The sequence below is a fragment of the Phaethon lepturus genome, unplaced genomic scaffold (genome assembly GCF_000687285.1).
Source record: "Phaethon lepturus isolate BGI_N335 unplaced genomic scaffold, ASM68728v1 scaffold17602, whole genome shotgun sequence".
In the NCBI taxonomy this organism is placed as follows: domain Eukaryota; kingdom Metazoa; phylum Chordata; class Aves; order Phaethontiformes; family Phaethontidae; genus Phaethon; species Phaethon lepturus.
The window spans coordinates 5,521-24,124 of record NW_010525275.1 but is presented as its reverse complement, the minus strand read 5'-3'; the positions used below and the strand labels follow the sequence as shown (position 1 = coordinate 24,124).

Genomic DNA, 18,604 nt, shown 5'->3' with positions numbered 1-18,604 from the left:
CCGCCGCGTGTGGCCCTGCACTTTTGTCTCCCACAGTGCTGCTGCACAAGCAGTACCAAAGTCAGTCTGGGCACGGGGGCCTCCTGCTTCCCAGCCTTTTCTCAGACAGCTCCCCTTCGCTCCCATGTGTTTGTCCCAGACTCCTCTTTTTTCACCCCTGCCCACTTGGGGCGGTCGAAACGGGAGCTGAGCCAAAAGCTGCCCTGCTATGAAGGCCGTCGCTGGCCTGAGGCCAGCCCACCGCAGAGCTCGGAGCAGGGACCCATGCGGTGGTAGAGGGGCAGCCAAGACCTGTGTCTCGAACTGTTGCACAGGCCGTGGATGACACCAGTGCTGTGGGACCTCTGCAGTCCAGCTGTCGGCCTCTAGCTGGGGCTGAAGACACCATCTCCGGTTTACATGTCCTCTGTGCCGCAGGACCTGCTGCTGGCAGCAGGACTCCAGCCTTGATTTGCAGATCTCCAGGCTTTAAGTTGTGTGGGTCCTAAATGCTGGGGGGCTGAGGTTCTCTGCTTGAGCTCCCAAAGGAACGGGGCATGTGTAAACTTGCTGGATCGGTCACACTTGGTGTCCCTCCTCACTGTCAGGCTACCCCACAACTGCACCAGCAGGGTGGTTTGAGAGGAGCTGTGGAAGGAATATGCAAAACATTTTTCAAAGGGCTTTCATTTGCTCTCGAACGATGATCTGAAAAAGGTGTTTCATTAAAGTATGTTATATTATAAGGGGAGGAAGGTGTGAGTAGGGATTGGACTGGAACAGGGTAGCAGGGCAGAAAACTATAATGCAAGAAAGCGGCCCATAGCACATTTTAGTCAATCATTTATGGAAACCATGAAATGTTACTGTACGAATGCTGGAGAGGGAATACAACAGCCAATTTTGTGGCATTTTCTGCACACAGCCATTGACTGATGCTTCAGTGACTCAATCACATGGCATTTTTCCAGATCTGATAATATCGTGGACTCTGAGCAAAATTCCTATCTATGCAGATTTTTTTCTTCTTCTCAGACATATTTCATGCACCTTTGTGCATAACATAACATTGCTGTATGTGTAACTGCCTATTCTAGATCTCTATCCAGTGTTTCTATCCTTTGCTTACGTTTGCCTTGGCTTATGATCCTATCAGGTGCTGAAAGCTAAACAGGATTGATCTGGCAGAATGGGTCAGTGTTTTAAAGAGAAACCTCTGATTAAAGTGACTGCTACTGCAAGTGGTGACAGCATCTGGGGAGTGATGCACTTTCAGACGGACAGCTGGTTGGGTGGGACACTGGGCATGGGAGCAGCGTCTTTGTTATATATTTGATTTGTGGTCATCCAAGTCCATGCACCAGCTGACACTGTAGGACTCTTCCATGGGATTTGCAGTTTTCTTCCAGATTGTGGATTTGCCAGCAGGCAGGGAGAAATTCAAGGGTGTTGAGCCTGCTTTCACCAAAGGGTACGTCTTCCCTCCAGGAAATAGATGGGTTTTGAGTTAGTTAATATCATAGAAACAAAGAAAAATTTGCGTTGGAAGGGACCTTTAAAGGTCATCGAGTCCAATCCCTCTGCAACGAGCAGGGACAACTTCAACTAAAGCAGGTTGCTCAGAGCCCCATCCAACCTGACCTGGAGTGTTTCCAGGGATGGGGCATCTACCACCTCTCTGGGCAGCCTGGGCCAGGGTTTCACCACCCTCACAGTAAAGAATTTCTTCCTTGGATCTAGTCTAAATCTGCACTCTTTTAGTTTAAAACCATTACCCCTTGTCCTATCGCTACAGGCCCTGCTAAAAACTCTGTCCCCATCTTTCTTACAGGCCGCCCTTAAGTACTGGCAGGCTGCAAGAAGGTCTCCCCAGAGCCTTCTCTTCTCCAGGCTGAACAACCCCAACTCTCTCAGCCTGTCCTCACAGGAGAGGTGTTCCATCCCTCTGACCATTTTGGTGGCCTCCTTTGGACCTGCTCCAACAGGTCCATGTCTCTCCTGTACTAATATAGTCATGTAGACAGAATAGTTTAGACTTTGACCCTGAGTTATAGATTAGGGTCAGTCTGTTGAGAACTTAAGGGTGATTATGATTTATTAACCTCTGTTTCTCTGTGTTGATTTATCTTGTTATCCTGTTAGCAACTGTGAATCAACAAATGCAAATTATGAACATTTTTATTTCCTCAGTGCCAACAACGTAGAACAAACATGTTTTTGTCACTGCTGGCTCATATCTTGCTCTGTGCAGATGCTGATCAGAGCAGCATGTCTTCCATGAGGCTGTTGCCTACGGGTACAAGGCATTTGTGATGGATGATTCTGGCGATGCTTCCAAACAAGTAAGAGTCCAAAAACCATGGAGTAATTGTATGACAGAAATAACAACTAACCAAAACTTATCCAAAGCTCTTGAACAAATATAGGCTTTGGGAGTCCAGCAGTCCAAGCAGATCCTTATGAAGCTAGGCATCTGTCTTCCCCTATACAACCCTGCAGCTGCATACAACAAACATGTTGTATCCTTGCAAAATTCTTCATTGTAAGACTTTCCCTTTGCTTCTTTTAAGGTGGTTGCTGGTGTGGAATTAAGAGAGGTCTTGTGCATTCAGGGGCTTTTGTTCACATCCTAAATTTCCAGGCACAGCCAGCAGAAGAGAATGGGTGGTTGGATGGGGCATGACAAACCCCACGGCACTTGCAAGAGAATGAGGCCCTGCTCAGACCACAGCTTGCACGTTGAGCGGGGACCAGACTGATAGGGAGGGAGGAATGTGCACGACGTCACCTGGGCACAGTGGAGGGATCCTGACAGGTGTCCTGCAACAGTCCCATGGCTCTGGCATTGCTTCTTCTCCCCCAGGCCCTTGTTGACAGCATTGTGTGACCACGGTGTGGCAGTGTCATGTCCGAAGCTGACGTTTCATGGGGCCATGCAGAAGAGACAAGGGGTGGGAGGGGAGATGGTGCCTGCAAAGGGGAGGAGGCAGAAGAGAGTAAGCAGGCTTTCTGCTCTATTAGCACACTTTCCCCCGTGAAGAACTGTAAAAACAGCAGAGGCAATAAAATATGAGATGAACAAGAAAAAGTCAATTATTTACTGCCCTAAGGCATTGTTCCCCATGGTGAGTTTTCAAGTACCTTTTGCTTCTAGTCTGCTTTTAAATGATGCATATGATGTGGCTTCCTCCAGTTCCTGGGAGGAAGGAGAACAGAGACTTTACCACAGTGCAACAGATCTCTCTCTTCTAAAGCTTTTACTGTATCTAAAATGCTATTGAATTGCTGCATTGCTGTAGGCATTACAGTAAGTGCTCTGGTGAGCTGAGGAAGCCATTCTGCCAGCTTGACCTGTTGTGTGTGTGAAGGATGCTCCTACCTGGCCTCATCAGTTGTGAAGTGGAAGCTGAGACATGTATGTCCTTAACTGTCCTGGGACTAGGAGAGGTCACTGTCCTGGTTTCAGCTGGGATAGAGTTAATTTTCTTCACAGAAGCTAGTGTGAGGCTATGTTCTGCATTTGGGATGAGAAAATGTTGATAACGTGCTGATATTTTGAGCTGTTGTTTAAGTAGTCAAGGACAGTCCAACTTCTCGTGCTGGCCTGCCAGGAGAAGGCTGGGGGTGCACGGGAAGCTGGGAGGAGACACAGCCAGGACAGCTGACCCAGGCTGGCCAAAGGCATATTCCATACCATATGACATCATGCTCGGTATATAAAGCTGGGACGAAGAAGACGGAAGGGTTGGGGGTGATGTTTGGAGTTATGGTGTCTGTCTTCCCAAGAAACCACAACGCGTGATGGAGCCCGGCTTCCCTGGAGATGGCTGAACCCCTGCCTGCCCATGGGCATGGTGAATGAATTCCTTGTTTTGCTTTGCTTCTGTGCACAACTTTTGCTTTACCTGTTAAACTCTCTTTATCTCAACCCATGAGTTTTCTCACTTTTACCCTTCCGTTTCTCTCCCCCGTCCCACCGTGGGGGAGTGAGTGAGCGGCTGCATGGGGCTTGGTTGCCAGCTGGGGCTGAGCCATGACAGTCACTATCTGCATTGCACAGAGGAGGAGCGAGCAATAAGGAGGTGGATGACTTAGGATGACCCAGGAGCTGACAGCACTTCCAGCTTTCAGCTGTGGCAGGTGTTTTAGCAAGGATCATGCAGCATGCTGCGAGCAGTTGCAAATGTCTCTCCTGCCCACCTCAAGTTGCTTCTGAGTGAGGTCTCTTCGTCACCCCCTGGAGGTGGGGACTGAGCAGGGAAGAGGAATGACAGTTTAGGACTCACACTGGTGAGCAGCAGAGCTGGGAATATATTTAGAGTATCCTCATTTCAACTCAGGACAACCCAGCAATTCAGGAACATGCTAGGAAAGGCTGCTAGTCTTCCGTTCCTGTGACTGAAGAGGTGCGCATCCTATTCCACTGGGCACCACAGTCAGCCAGGCAGTGGTCACTGAGACAGGTTGGACCCATGGAAGAGATCCTAGGTGTAATGGGAGAGGAGTATGTGAACAAATGTATTTCCCCAGTTTACAATCTCCAACAATTCACAGCTCAGGGACCACTTGTGATAGAGAGGTGTCCATTGGTGGATTTTTACATCCACGAATTTGTATAACCATCCTTAGATCCCTTTTTAGCACCTGCAGTATCTTGTGTCAAGGGCTTGTAGAAATAAATTACATAGTCCAATGCACAAAAAGCAGTTTGAGCTTATTGTTCAGTAGACTCAGGGTGAGCAAAGCCAGGCCAGCAAAGCAACACATTTCCTGGTAGACTCTACCAATTGGACTGTCTGCTCTTGTAAATGAGAGCTCCAGCCAGGCGCTTGCTGTGCCTAATGCTGTAGTTTGACACATTCATGAACATTTCAGGTGCAAAAATCAGTATCTGTAGCCTCACAAACCTGTTGTGATTTGTGTGTATGTTGCTCTTCTGGCAGGGCCTGGAGGCTATGTTGTGATCAGAGGGCTGTCACTTCAGGCCCTGTGGAAATAGACCCTAAGATGGTTCCAGAGAGCTTTAACTGGTTCATGTAAGGAGCAGGGGACAGACCCTCTGCCATTCTCATGAAATTACAAATTGATATTTTGACGCTGAGGAGGTTCCTATAAAGTCAAAATTGAGAAGGTCATATGCAACAGTTACTTCTTCACTAGGAAATGGCTGATATGGATGTGTGTGTTTGTGTATCTGTGTAAAAACAAATATAGGGACAATAAAGTATTTGCCATGGGTTAGGAGCATCTGCACTGCTGGTGATGGTTGATATGTCGTGCCCTGTGCTTTGGGAAACAGACGGCATGTTGGTGCTTTGCTTAATATGGGCTGATTTGTGAAGTTGTAGCTTCTTGTGTCATACAGGACTTGTGCTAGGAAATTAAATCAGCAATGAAAACCAAATTTTGGTTCATGTGACACCAACAGATGGATTTTCAGCTTCTCTGTGTTTCTCTGGGTCAATGGCTTTTCACATAGGAACTGATAAGTTGGCAATGACCAGGGAGCCATCCAGATCCACCGCACCTGGCACCTCTTTCCTCTCTCCTGAAACAGCACAGGAGAGGCCAAAGGGGCTGCGGTGGGGCATGAGGGTGATGGGGTCTGGCTGATGCTGGAGCAAACCTCCACCCCCACTGAAATGCCTGTGGGGCTCTTTGGGGCCCCAGAAGAGTCTGGGCAGCATCCGAGGGGATTTGCGTACATGTCTGCAAAGAATCTGTGGCATCTCCTCCCTGCCGTGATAGCAGGAGCTTATCGGGGGTTTCCTGTGGATGCCTTCACGTCCGTGCCGGCAGCAGACCTCTGGGCTGGGGCAGCTTGGGTCTGAGAGAGCTGACCCAGCCACCTGCATCCTGGTCTTTACCTCCCCTGTGGAGGCAGCAAGGACAAATCCCATGTGGCAGGCATTGCTCACCACTGATGTGAGTCACGCCAGCTACTGGATCATCTTTGGAGGCCCTGTGGCAAGTGTGATATGGGAGAACACGGTCATGTGGCTGACAGCTGGGGTTTGGTTAATTCACTGATTATACATATGGACACTGATTAGTGTCACCAGTTGGTTCCTCACCCCATGAAGTATCTGTACCACAGCTAGCAGTGGAGATGGGGGTTTAGCCTCACGTCTTCAAGGGTTTATAGGTGTATCTTATGTGAGTGGCATGTATGGATGCAGACTACCCTTAAACATCTGGTGGCTGTGAAGAAGGACTGTGTTGACTATCGGCTCAGTCTTGCTCTGGTCAAACAGAGGGAGCAGGCATGGCTGTATTCTCATTGTTGTCCCCTGCTCTGGTTTTGCTCTTTGGGACTGTTAACACAGGCTCATAACTTTTTGTTGCTGCTTAGGGTCATACTGGACTGGCAGGTCCTGCAGATTGCCTTGGACTGGAGCATCTGGAGGAGGGATGAAGCAGAGAACATGGCATGAATTGAAGCATGAGGGGTTTTGTTGGTGGCACCATTTGTAAGAGTGAACTCGTTCCATCCTGAGGGGAGGACACAGCCCTGCTGTGCTGTCTCTTGGATGTGGTCAGAGGTGGGGAAACGTTCAGATCAGTGTGCTGGCTCCATCAGACTCTGCAATTTCAGGACCTCATAGAGCACACTCAGTGTCTCCCCCAAGCCTGCTGCTTTTCCCCTTTCATCTCTCAGAGTTGAGGGCGTTCACTCTCCTCCAGCAGAAAGCCTGGCTCCTCTTATCTCCAGGGTGACGATGTCCTGTGAGCCCGTGGGTTTCCCTGGCTGACATCTTATCTGTGGAATGAAAGCAGACCCGAGCAGGCAGCTGAAAGCTCAGTGGGAGCATTTGCACCCACAGAGCCTGCTGCTCTCTGCCGGCTCTGGGGGAGCTCTGCAGTGGGGTCCTGAGGCAGGTGGGGGATGCTCCCACACACAGGGATATGATGGGAGCCTGGCCCTGAGCAGGTCAGGAGAACAAGGTGCTTGTGGGTCAGGGAAGGGGCACGAAATGGAGGATGACAGCAGGTGAGGGCTGGCAGGAGCTTGGTGGAATTCCCACAGGTACCCCAAGTCTCCTGCAAGACCTGAAGTGCCCCAAGCCTCTGCTGTTCTCTCATTAAATGTCCTTTATTTGCATGTGGGGGAGATTTCCCAGGGCTTTACCCAGATGGAAGCCAGTGAGGTGCCTCAAAAACAATCATACTTTGCTGTGTATAAAAATGACCCAATTCTGTCTGGGAAGCCAGATGAAGGCAGGAGGGGAGGGTGGCCCACCGTGGAGCAGGGAGGTTCCCAGTCAGGGGAGCCAGGCGCCCTCCTCTGTGTTGCCCAACAATGGGGCCAGCGCCAGCCCAGGTGACCCCTTCCTGGACAGTCCTGCTCTCCCGCTAATGACCAGCAAGAGCCATGTAATTCCCCTCCTGCTGACACTGCTGCCACCTCAGGGATTACCTCCGGCTGAGCAAGCTTTAGCAGCCTGGAGCAGGGAGGCACTATGCCCCTGGGGAGCAAAGAGAAGGGCTGCGGGCTGGAGCAGGACCCCACCGTTGGGCCACCACATCCCTGCATTGGTCCCTCCAGCTCCCACTTCTGCCCAGCATGGTAAGAGCTAGCCCGGTTTCACTGAAGAGGAGTAGGTGCGGGTGATGTGCCTTTGGCCAGCTTCAGGGCAAGGAGTGATGGTGCACAGGGTGAGCTGAAAGGCCATGGAGGATGGTCTCCTGGAAATGGGGAGTTGGGTAACGGTACAGAGGGCAAAGGTGTCTGCTGAGAGACAGGTATGCAGGGTGTCTGCGACTTGCTCAGTGCCTGCTGCCTGTAAAGGAGAGGAGGATTTGGACCGTGAACATTAGATATGAGACCATGGGGTGCGGGTGTTCTAGTGGGGTCTGTCCTGGACAACTAAGCTCATACCTGTGGTGTACTGGTCTCTCTGACCTGGGCTTGCTTCCTAAAGGGGCCTGGAGACATTTCAGTGCCATGTTCATTTGGTTTGATGGAGGAGCAAGCTGTCCTTGTCCACAGTGAGGAGCTCCTCTGCTGTGCTGTCTGCTCATGCTCCTCTCAGCCTCTGGGGAGAAGTTAATGCTCCACCAGCAGGGCTGAAGCTAATGGAGTGGCAACGTTCCAGCTGTTGATTAGTGCAATTAAGAGAGAAATGAACTCTTGGGTGCAGAGGAAACGTGCACTGTCAAACTGAGTCAAAGAAGTTATTCCTTGCAGAAGCACGACTGCCCTCGAGTCCCTGGGCACTCATTCTTTCCGGGGCTGCTCTGGCAGGACCCAGAGGAGATTGTTCCCCTGGCTCTTCAGTACCATGAGTATCAACACCAGCACTTTTAGTGGGCCCTGACTGTGTCAGAACTCTCCTCTCCAAACTGAGGCCTCTATCACTATCGCTGAAAGCACACCTGCCTTAGGGAAGAAAAAGCGTTTGGTTTAGCAGGTAGTTGCTTAATGCATGGTGGAAAACACAATAAAATTGTTGTAGGGTCACTGTTTGGTGAAACTTCAACAGGTGAGCAATGCAAGGCAAACATCAGGAGGCAGTGCAGAGCTAAGCACGAGCAGCTAACCCTCTGGTAACAAACCTTATAGGAAAACTTCATGGGATAGCACCTGTAAGAAATGAGTTAATTCATGACCATGATGAGGTAATGCTGGCACATGAACAAATAGCTTGGAGAATTTGTCTGGAAATCAGAAGTCTCTAATCTCCAGAACAGCAAGTTCTGGTAGCAGGCTTCCAGCACAAGGAGGTAGAGTGAAAAACAGTTAGCCCTAAAATGGAGATTGGCCTGGTCATGAAAGGAAAGATGTGGTATGGCTGCTTATGTTAGTAGGGGACCATATTTTGTGACCCCAGAGATCCTTGTCAGCCCTGCAGGTAAGTGAAACCATGCAAGTAGGAGCAAGTCATGTTGGGCAACCAGCAGATCTTCGTGCTCCGGCCCTTGGATGACTCACATGATTGTTTATACTCACTCAAGATCACCACATCTGGATGCAGGGAGGAAAGGCAGTCCAGCTCACCTGGCAGTAGGTACCTCCATGTGGTTGTGCACGCTGGAGCCGATCACTCCACATCACTGCTGCAGACACTGGAGGTAAACTGCCCGCATCCAGCGTGACTCATAGGTCTGGCCTCAGATGCTTATTTTAGGTGGGGAGGAACTGGCCTGATTTTTCAGCCGTTTGCTGATTGTAAAGTGGAGGGTGACAAGCACAGGCTCACATATTTTGGTTTTGTGTGCTGTCAGAGCGGTGGTGCTCTGCCCTACAGGAGTCATAGAAAGGTGTTTTTGTTGTTATTATACTCCTTGAATATTGGCAGATCACCTTTCTTTAATATATAAAAATTCCCAGAGAAACCCTGAAACTAAAGGGTACTCATATTTTCAGCAGCCAACAGAGGAACCCATCTGAACACTTTTAGGGGAGAAATTAATGTCTCAGTGCCATCTTGTGGAATGACCTGTGTAACAGGACAAGCAACGGCAAGAGGCATATCCAGTGATCCATGATGCCACCCTAGAAGCATGCTGGAGTTTTAGGGAATTTGGTGGCAATATCAGGGATTATGCTGCAACTATCACCAAACCAAAGATTTCTATTGTAAACTAGGATTGCCTTTTTCCCTGAGAAGACTGCAAGTCCATAGGAGCTTAGGAGTTCCCCAAAAATACCTGTTCATTTTTCAGATGAAATTAGAATATGGAGATGCCTATAGTTAATGCCTGAATGCAGGAGACACAGCCTTTCAAAGACACAGCATCTTTCTTGTTTGCCCAAAGGGCAAGAATCCACTTGGAATGCTCCCCGAGATCTAGGAGTCAAAAACACAGTTGTAGGTCCAGTTGAGGGGCGTATCAACCCACTCACACCGTGTCCCTCTGAGGAAGACTCTGAGATCTCCTATACAGGCTGATGCCAGGACCTCGGCTTTACATGTCAGCTGGAAATTATCACATGCAGAAGAAACTTGAGGCTCTAGTCACCACCCTGACCTGGTGCTCCAGAGCCTGTGTTTGTGTGCTCCACCAATGGGAATTTGCATGGCAGAGAATGAAGTGACCTGGAAAAATTTATCAGTCACTTTTTCTGTGCCACAGCATGGCTCACAGACTCATAGAACAAAACACCTTCCCACCTAGAAATATCCTGTAGGAACACCCTTGCCAGCAGTGTGACTACCATTAGTCATGATTAGATGGTCCGTAGTATCAGAGACAGCCTAGTAAATTACTGCGTATTTAGCCAGGCGTTCACCAAGGTCAATTGCTAATCTGTCGCTGGAGGAGGGCTTACCCCAGTCCATAAAATCCTTCTCTGCCACAAGATACTCAATCATCTGTGGAGAAGAGAGAAGAATCAGTTTCCCAGGATCTTCCATACAGCTGCTCAGTATCCTGTGGGTGAAAGAAAAGCTCATGAACTTTTTCAGTGCAGTGGTGCCAGAGGGAGGTAATGCCAGGGCAGCATGAGCAGAGCACTCCATCCACGTCGGGGCAGCTGCTGGTAACAGCTGTGCACTGTGTGTCCCCTCTCAAGCCACATTGAGAAGCTGTGGCAGGTTGAGGCAAAGGTGAAGAAAACCAGCAAAGAACCAGACAAGACTCACAGAGAAAGGTCTTGAGTGTTCAGTGGGTTTATGTTTTTCAGTGATTAAGCAAAGGTATTAAAATCTTATCGCAGTGGAGAGGTGAGAGCACCTGGTAAATGGGGACATAAACAGAGGGAATCAGGAGATGGAGGAGGAATCAGGACAGTGAGGGCTCTGCTCTGGCAGCCAGATGAGACTGAAGGTCTCTGGGGGCCATTGCCAAGACTGGTCTCTCCTTGCCCCACAAGATGACAGAATGGGGCAGGCAGGGAGGCTCTCTGCTAGTGTAGTGGGAGCTGTGGGCACAAGTGAAGAGCAAGAGCAAATACTCAACCTGCAGCAATGCTCAAGGCATTGCGCTCTTCCCGGCTGCAGACAGCGGTGCAGAGTGCATGCACAGCGATGCTCTGGGCAAAGCATCCTCACCGCAGGATGGGCATCCAAATAGTTCTGCAAAGCACAGGCAAACGGTCCTAATCCCACCTGTTAAAAAAACAATGGCACTAAACCACCTGCCAGTGGATTAGAATGCAGAGTACAGCCAAAATTCCCATTCAGTGCCTGCGGAAAAGGTTAGGGAGAAAGACAGAGGCTTTAGGAGCACACCAAGGCTATTTACAGCTCCACTGCTTTGGAGACAGGCTGCTCCTGGGTGGAGGCTCAGAGTTTGCAATGTTCCAGTAGCAGAAATATTGTGTCCTTGCCATGTAGTTTTAAAGGATGGCATGTGTGTGTGGGAAGACTTTGAAGCTAGCTACTACTTTATTGACTTGTTCATCGTTAACCAAATGAATGAAATTGTCTGGGGGTGAAGGGACAGTGCCAAGTTTCAAAGGGTAACTTAGCTCAGCGCAATGAAGTGTGCTGTCACAACAGGGGCTCCTGTGGCTGCAGGCTGGAGACAGAGAGCAACATGATGGAGAAGATTCAGAAGGCGCTGACCATTCATAGCGGCACCGTCAGAGAGCTGCTGGCAGAAGCACTGGGGATGTTCATCCTCATGGTAAGGAGAAGACGGGCCCAGACGTGCATGTCTGTGCATGTGCATGTGTGTGTGTGCAGGGCAGGTGAGAGGGTAAGTGTTTGCAGCAGCAATTTGTAAGGTCAGTGGCTTCCTACCACATCCTCAGAGTTGCTCAGCAGCTGGTTGCTACTGCTCACGCCTCTGCCCTGATGGGGCGACAGTATCCCATCAGGTACACCAGCTGTCAAAAACCTCGGGGAGGAAAAAAGCAATGCAGGGGGTGGGACGTGGGTGCTGGGAGAGGGCGACACAGGTGGGGACGAGCCGCTGTTTCAGTTCTCTTCTAGGAGAAAAATGAGGAAGAGTCTGGGAATGAAACCAAAGAGCTGTGTCTGGTTGGATGGGGCAACGCAACGCTGCTGCCAAACCCCTGAAAGATCCCACGCAGTGAACTGAGGGTTTTCTTCCCACCGTGCCAGAGGCGATGGTGTGGTTGGGGAATCCTGCACAGGTTTTGGAAGCAGACCCTGACTCCTCTACCTCTGAGCCTCTGTGAAATGAGAGCAGCAGTCATCCATCTTCCTCTTGGGGCTGCCAGGGTAATGAATGCCTGTGAAACTCTCTGGAGCCACAACCCACCATTAGGAAATGTAATTACCGGGTGTAAAGCATGCCAGGATTTCACTTCTGGTTTTCTTACACTGGCAAATAAATAGTGCTTATCCAAACCATACAGGAACTCCCCCCTTGCCTGAGGGATCTGTTTCATGCAGAAAAAGCAAAGTGGTTTTGGGCTCTCGGGCTGCTTTGGAGGTGTTTGAGGAGAGGGTGAGGAAGGCTTTGCAAACAGAACGGATCCCTGGTGGGTGTGAGGTGTCCGCTGGGGACAGAGACTTTGTGTGTTGAAGCAACAAAGCAGAATGAGAACCTCCCTCTGAAAAGGTCCAGCAAGTGTCTATGCCAGTTTACTACACCTGGATTTAGCTTGCAAGTGCTGCTGGGCTGAGGAAGACACTTTGGACTGCACAGAGAGTGGCATGGAAGGGCGGAGGATAATCCAAGCAATTTGTACTTGGAGGTTTGCACAAGGCAGATTAGATTTTTGTAAGCATGGGGGCCTTTTGACACAGCTATCTGTAGAAATAAAGGTGCCTACTTTCAGGGGCAACAACTGCAAGTACAAAAGATGCTTGCTTTTTACCACATCTCATTGCACATCCTGATCCTTGAAGTTCACTACTACTACACAGGTAGTTTTGCACTCACTGGAAGCCAGAGCACAGCCATCTGTGACTCATCAGCAGATGCAGAGCAAACCATTTTCCTTTTCCATCCCCTTTATTTTTTGGTGGTGGAAGGTCCCTGGTGATGAAGAACAGTTCAGGGTTGTCCTGACAGAGCTGGATCTGGGACGCAGACTGAGGAGGAGACTTTTCCCTGCACTCCGGCCATCCAAGGCAGGTTTTGGAGCCTGCAGCTCAGGCTGGCTCTTCCCTCACTGATTCCCGCACGGGAGTAGGGTTGGAGGAGGGACACTGCACATGGCCCTCAGTGCCACTGGGAATGTGCTGGGTGCATCTCCGGCACACCTGGCTGGCTGTTAGCTGGTCGATAGCGCTCAGCCAGGGCCTCTCGCTTTAATGGATAAGCAATGCTCGTAAAGGAGGGAACCAGACAGCAGGAGGAAATCAGCACAAGGAGCAGGGAGGTAGGGGAAAAAAAGGCTATTTTGGGACTGTGAGAATAATGGAAAAGACCAGAGGTTTGGATCTGTGCTGAAAAATAGTTGCTCTGGCCTGTTCTGTGTTTTTTTCAGGATAGTGCCGTTCAGCTGCAACAGCCATGTCCCCTGACCTGCACCCTTCTGTCTGCGCTTGCATGCCATGCTGCAAAACCTGTGCTTCATGCATTTAGCTTCTCCTGGATGTGGCTTTGGAAAAACTCAGAGATGAGTAGGCAAAGTTTTTGTAAGGGCTTTGCAGATGCTGGAGGACATCCTAGACGCTGCTTTTTGGGGCTTTTGCTGAGGCAGACTAAGAGAAGGGCCCACACCGTGAAGGCTGTAGCTCTGGGCAGAGCACAGCGTGTGGTCTGCGTATACAAGAGGTAAGAGCAGCCTCTCTGGGGAACAGGGGATTTTGGTGAAGTCTGAAAGGGAAGAGGGAGTGCAGGCATATGAGATAGATAAAATTTGGATAGAAGCAGAGCAGCCAGTAAAGATCCGAGTCAAAACAGGACAGGCTGGAGCCTGTTGAGATGCTGGTAAACATACTGACTTTTTTGCCTTGGAGTGGCATGTCACCTGGATAAACATCGGTGTAGTCCAAGGAGCAGGATACATTCTTCAAGCCCGAAGTGTTTTGCAAAGCAAAATTGTCAAGAAAAGCTTTGTCCTTCTTCATATTTCAGTGTAAGAACTGTCTGAAGAACTGATTTTTCTACCCTCTGACCACATTAAAAGAGTGAAATAGAATTTACTTTCAGGCCAGAACAATTTTTTTGATATGTCTTTTCCTGCTGGAGAGTGTTTACTTTTCTTTTTATTTTTTTCCTAGTTCCACTTTAGTCACCAAAAAAATACTGAAACTTTGGATGTTTTCAAAGTGAAAATGTATGTGTTGAAAGGAAAAGTCAAATCAGCATTTCCTTCCTTTTTTTTTTCTGGGATAAGTTACCAAAATTAGAGTGGAGTTTGGCAAATAGCTGTGTGCTGCCCAAACTGTGTTTTTAGTCAATAAATTGCACACCAGATAAATTACAATAAATTACAATTAATCAAATTATCAATAAATTACACACTTCCTTTGCAAAGGAAAGACAACAAGAATTTGCTCACTCTCCTTCCATCTGGCTTGGTGACCATCTCTGAGTGGCCTGCAGTGATGCTCCCCTGGCTCATGTCTCTGGTTTCAGGCACAAATGCCATTACTGTGGCTGTGTGAGTGACCTCAGTCGAGTCACGGACCTTGGTGCGGGTGTCGGGGGTTTGTCTCCCTTGTACCCAGCCCAGACCAGAGTGGTGTGATTGTCACTGATGAAGAATAATTCAGTTATCTATCTGTTCAATTTTTGTGGAGGAGGTTCATTCCCACTTGATTTCCTGACCATGGGCACCTTAGAGTCTTGCTGTCCTTGGGAGTTTATTAGTATTGCAGAAAAAGTGGCAAGAAAACTCAGTCCACCACAACAATAACACTACTTTTAACAGTTTCCTTCCTTCCTTCCTTCCTTCCTTCCTTCCTTCCTTCCTTCCTTCCTTCCTTCCTTCCTTCCTTCCTTCCTTCCTTCCTTCCTTCCTTCCTTCCTTCCTTCCTTCCTTCCTTCCTTCCTTCCTTCCTTCCTTCCTTCCTTCCTTCCTTCCTTCCTTCCTTCCTTCCTTCCTTCCTTCCTTCCTTCCTTCCTTCCTTCCTTCCTTCCTTCCTTCCTTCCTTCCTTCCTTCCTTCCTTCCTTCCTTCCTTCCTTCCTTCCTTCCTTCCTTCCTTCCTTCCTTCCTTCCTTCCTTCCTTCCTTCCTTCCTTCCTTCCTTCCTTCCTTCCTTCCTTCCTTCCTTCCTTCCTTCCTTCCTTCCTTCCTTCCTTCCTTCCTTCCTTCCTTCCTTCCTTCCTTCCTTCCTTCCTTCCTTCCTTCCTTCCTTCCTTCCTTCCTTCCTTCCTTCCTTCCTTCCTTCCTTCCTTCCTTCCTTCCTTCCTTCCTTCCCCCCCCCATTACTCCTCCTTTCCCTCCTTCCTTCCTTCCTTCCTTCCTTCCTTCCTTCCTTCTCTCTTCTTTTCCCCTTCCCTTTCCCCTTCCCTTTCCCCTTCCCTTTCCCCTTCCCTTTCCCCTTTCATTTCCTTTCATTTCTTTTTTCTTTTCTTCCATGCACTAGGTCTTTGGCTTGTCATCTGTGGCGCAAGTGGTATTAGGACGAGGTGACTTCGGGCAGCATCTGAGCATCAATTTGGGATTTGGCATTGGTGTTACCTTGGGCATCCATGCAGCTGGAGGAATTTCTGGTGAGTGGGACACTTGAGCATAGGACATCTCTATGTCACATAAAGGCCACATGCATTGGGGGCAGCAGGAGTGGGCTACGGTGGGGCAGGTGATGGCATGGTGAAGCAGAGCAGTGCCCTCACCAGAAAAAAAAGCAGTTGTAAGGTCCCCAAGCAAGAAGAGCAGAAGAGGTCTGGTGACCATAATCTGGGTCAGCCTTGTGACCCAGTGATCATGGCCAAGTTTGCAGGGGAGAGGCAGGTCTGAGGTCAAGCCAAGGAGTCACGATGGCACGGCAAGGTCAGGAGAAGCAGGGGACAAGCCACGCACTGCATACCTACTGTATGCTGACCCCAGACACGTGTCCTGAGCTGAGATGGGGCAAGAAGTACAGGGATAGAGGCAGAGGTTCAGCCATCCCTTGCTGCTGCAGTCAGCAGAGCCAGGTTTCAGCAGTGCCCTGGTTAGGTGCTTGGGATATGCCATCATGGCCCAAGGAGATAAAGAGCTCTGGAAACATGCTGCCAATCTGACCCATGGGGCAGTAAATAATTTATTGCAAAGAAGATCTTACTGCTGATGTTGCAACAAGGACTGATATGCAAATTTTCTCATCATCCACACCCATGCACACATGCCACAAGCAAACTCAAGAGGTAGTGTTTTCAGGGCCATGGGGTGGTATCTCTCACATGACAGAGCATTAACTTTGCCTTGTGCAATTTCTGCATTCATTTGCTCCAAAAGAAGACATTAAGGGCTCTAGTGGGCAGAAAATTAAAGCAGGTCCTTGCTCCTGAACTGTCAGAGCAGACAGATGTCCAAGACTGGGGCTGGCTTGGAAAGGAAAATTTTTCCATGTGAGCAATCAGCTCTTGGTCTCCCTGTCTGTTTGGAGCTGATTGAGACAGCCTGGGGAAAAGGGGCTGAGGAAATTAGGTCCCTGTAGTCCCAGATATATCTGAGTTGGAGCTGATCTGCTGAGGGCTGGGAGGTGGGAGGAAGGGGCTCAGCTCAGCTGAGAAACAGCTTCAGGGCTTCTTGGCTTTGTGATTTGGCTTCATTTGTGTCACAAGATGTTTCTTGTGATCTCTGAAATCACAGAAACACAGAATCACAGAATCATTAAGGTTAGAAAAGACCTTTAAGATCATCAAGTCCAACCATCAACCCATCACCACCAAGCCCACTAAACCATGTCCTGAAGTGCCATGTCTACATGTTTTTTGAACACTTCCAGTGATGGTGACTCCACCACCTCTTTGGGCAGCCTGTGCCAATGCTTGACCACTCTCTCAGTAAAGAATTTTTTCCTAATATCCAATCTAAACCTCCCCTGGTGCAACTTGGGGCCATTTCCTCTTGTCCTATCGCTAGTTACTTGGGAGAACAGACCAACATCCACCTCACCACAACCCCCTTTCAGGTAGTTGTAGAGAGCGATAAGGTCTCCCCTCAGCCTCCTCTTCTCCACACTGAACAACCCCAGTTCCCTCAGCCGCTCCTTGTAAGCCTTGTTCTCCAGACCCCTCACCAGCTTCTTTGCCCTCCTCTGGGCACGTTCCAGCACCTCGATGTCCTTCCTGTAGTGAGAAGCCCAAAACTGCACACAGGGTTCGAGGTGCGGCCTCACCAGGGCCGCAGTACAGGGGCACAATCACTTCCCTACTCCTGCTGGACACACTATTTCCAACACCAGCCAGGACGCTGCTGGCCTTCTTGGCCACCGGGGCACACTGCTGGCTCATCTGCAGCCGTCTGTCAAACAGGCTGACAACCATGGCTGGCCATGCCTGCAAAGGATCAGAGAATCAAAGAAAAAGGGGTCTCCCTCAATTTCAGTTGTGGTTGTGGGACTGTAGCAGATGGCACCTGAACTTTCACTTCACTCTCTCCTGTATTTTGATGAGATGATGTGTGTCGTGTCTGGCTTTACCACTTTTTGAGTCCGGAATAGGAGTAGGCCATTAAAGTTGGAGCATTTACTAACCCCCAAAGGTTACACCTACTAGGCAGGAAATAGCACATATTTCCTTTGGACTTTTGGGGAGAGGAGGCTGGGAGAACAAATGTGATTTGCACTGAGGGCACCAAATGTGGACCCACTTAGTCTTTCACCAAAAGCACCGTTGTGATACCAACATCCTCCATAGAAAATGTCCCTTCAAAACAGGGAAAACTGGTTTTGCACTGTATGAAAGCCAGGTACTAAAAGATGTAAGGAAATACAGTCCAAGATTACAAACTCTGCAACGGAAGGACAGGGTCTGCTCCACGCTCCGGGGAGCAACCATGGTCTGGGCAGGATTGACCATCCTGGTAACCCCTTCTCAATACAGTGACATCTAAGAGCTAACCTGAGTCCCTGCTGACAATTCCCTGTGTAGGAATTGCTTTGCAGACATGAAGTTATGGGGCAGCAGTGGTTGATTTTGCAGTTTGTTTCCCCAGTACCTCACACTTTGCCTGCCAGATGTGTTAAAGGCTCACAGCTCCCATGAGCTGGGGTGCTCAGCTCTGCCAGGATCAGGCCCTCCTTGTCTATCAGATGTTTTCAGAAAGCCTTGCAATTGTTTGGAATAACATTTGTCTCATATAAACATTTGCCTCATGTAGCCATATGAAAGATGGGTGATAGATGAATCTAAGTTCTGGGCTCCTTTTAAGCTGAATATAGAAACCCATACAGAGGGAAACTCATGCCTGGTGAGAAACTCATGCCAACTCACTGACAGGTGAGATGACCCACTCTCTGGATACAGCCTGTAGTCTACAGACAGTAAAGCAGAAGTTGTCTAATTTTTAGAGGACTAAAGCTAGGAGCTCTTTGCTCTGCTCGTTCAGCTGCTCAGAGAAAACAGGTCAGTTTTGAGCCTGGGAGGGAGGGGAGCAGGAAGGAGACCTTTCCCTGGGAGAGTCTTGGTGTTCTGCAACAAGGTCTGGGTGGTTTCTGTGGGGCGGGGGGCATGCTCTGAAACAGCTGCAACAGAGCTGAGGCCACTCTCTTTTGCTGTGATTTTGCAGGAGCTCATCTGAATGCTGCCATCAGCATCACACACTGCATTTTAGGAAACCTCCCCTGGAGAAAGCTCCCAGCTTATCTAATTGGCCAGTTCCTGG

General features: G+C 49.3%; 1 protein-coding gene across 1 annotated transcript in view; it reads left to right on the top strand.

Moving 5' to 3' along the window:
- Window positions 1–4,707: 4,707 nt before the first annotated feature.
- The window catches only part of LOC104617373 (aquaporin-7-like), a gene marked incomplete at its 5' end in the record, with an annotated part of 17,440 nt that continues 3,543 nt past the window's right edge, over window positions 4,708–18,604 (top strand). Inside the window, 4 exons of the mRNA XM_010282670.1 lie at window positions 4,708–4,728; window positions 11,442–11,550; window positions 15,378–15,504; window positions 18,509–18,604. The exon at window positions 18,509–18,604 is cut by the window's right edge and continues 3 nt beyond it. Coding sequence (XP_010280972.1) covers window positions 4,708–4,728; window positions 11,442–11,550; window positions 15,378–15,504; window positions 18,509–18,604 — 353 coding nt within the window. The remainder of the gene's footprint in view (window positions 4,729–11,441; window positions 11,551–15,377; window positions 15,505–18,508) is intronic.